Source organism: Agrilus planipennis, unplaced genomic scaffold, assembly GCF_000699045.2.
Source record: "Agrilus planipennis isolate EAB-ADULT unplaced genomic scaffold, Apla_2.0 scaffold2366, whole genome shotgun sequence".
In the NCBI taxonomy this organism is placed as follows: Eukaryota; Metazoa; Arthropoda; class Insecta; order Coleoptera; family Buprestidae; genus Agrilus; species Agrilus planipennis.
In genome coordinates this window covers 1-1,335 of record NW_020442316.1, presented here as the reverse complement: position 1 = coordinate 1,335, position 1,335 = coordinate 1, and the positions used below count along the sequence as shown (strand labels likewise).

Below are 1,335 nucleotides of genomic sequence, written 5' to 3'. Positions count from 1 at the left end.
AATATACTCAATTGAACTGTTTGCGATGTTTTTTTTTTGCGGTTTTGAATCTGTGTTTAGTTAAAACAGATTCTATTTCTTTTTTCAGCTTATTGGCCTCGAAGCGAATCTAGTGGTGCAGCTGCAGCAGCTGCGGCTGCCAACGCGGCCAATCTTTTTGCGGCCACGGGAGGCGCATACGGCCTGGCACCCCATCCCTCTTTACCGTTCGGAATGTTGCCTCCAACTTCCAGCAGAGGAATGCCCTCGTATCCAACAGCCACAAGCGCTGCAGCCGTCTATAGCAATGCTTACTCAAATACACTATCGGTTGCAGCAAGTCAAGCCGCGAGTTTGGGGATACCCGCGGCCAGTAAGTGTACAATAATTGAATAATTGCAGTTACTCGTAAAACTCACGACTTATTGGCTAACTGAACCTAAGCCTATTCAGAGACCTGTAGGCCCTGTTCTTTATTTCCACCTGTATTACTAATTATAACAAAAAAGGACGAGACGTCCAGGTTTAATAAAACATTTAACTAATTTAATTCTAATATTAGTCTATTTTGGAAATAAATATACATTATTTTTTTTTGTTTTGTTTAGGTGCTGCATGGTGGTCCATGGCATCACATTTGGCAGCTCAGGACTACCTTGCCCGTTTGCAAGCTTCAGGTCTAAATTTTCCTGGTTTACCAAATCCTGCCGATTTACCTTATTCACCCTTATCCTTGTCCTCTCTCACAGGTTATCCTAAGGCTAAGACATCGAAAAATTCTTCAACTTTATCCTCCACAGCTTCACTGCCAAAGCATCAATCGTCATCTGTCGGAAATACGTTGGTAAAGTCGCAAAAAACCCCCGCACATTCTATCAATTATTCATCAAGCTCAATGAAATTGAATGATGGGAGGACAGAGCAGTCAATTTATACTAATACGCCGATGCCATCTAGTAGAAATAATACTGCAACTAGTAATTGCGGTAAGTTTTATTATTTTCCATTTTTTATATAATAGGTAGTTTTTATCGGTACAAATAATTATTACAATCATTATCTATATTATTTTTTATACTTTTTTACTTGTAATGTTGTACTGCGTTTATAAACTAACGACTTCGTTTTACTTTCCACAAAACAATAACAATAGCAATAATCAAACGCAAAGTAGCCTTTAAAAATGTATAAAACAAAAAACATCTTCGTGTTGTTTTGTTTTGTACACATTATTGAGACAACTAATTAAGAAAACAGTTTCACAATTGTTCTAACCTTAATTTTAAATAATAAAATGGATTTTATATATTCATAAAGTTAAATATAAGTTGAAAATTTTAGAATCAAGTGTTACAA

At 36.4% G+C, this 1,335-nt stretch overlaps 1 protein-coding gene across 1 annotated transcript; it reads left to right on the top strand.

The window, feature by feature from the left end:
- Window positions 1–60: 60 nt before the first annotated feature.
- LOC112906246 lies at window positions 61–997 on the top strand (the record flags this gene model as incomplete). Its single annotated transcript, XM_025980086.1, has 2 exons — window positions 61–352; window positions 588–997. Coding segments are annotated over 2 exons (702 nt in total), but the record flags the coding sequence as incomplete, so codon positions are not given.
- Between the last annotated feature and the right edge of the window lie 338 nt (window positions 998–1,335).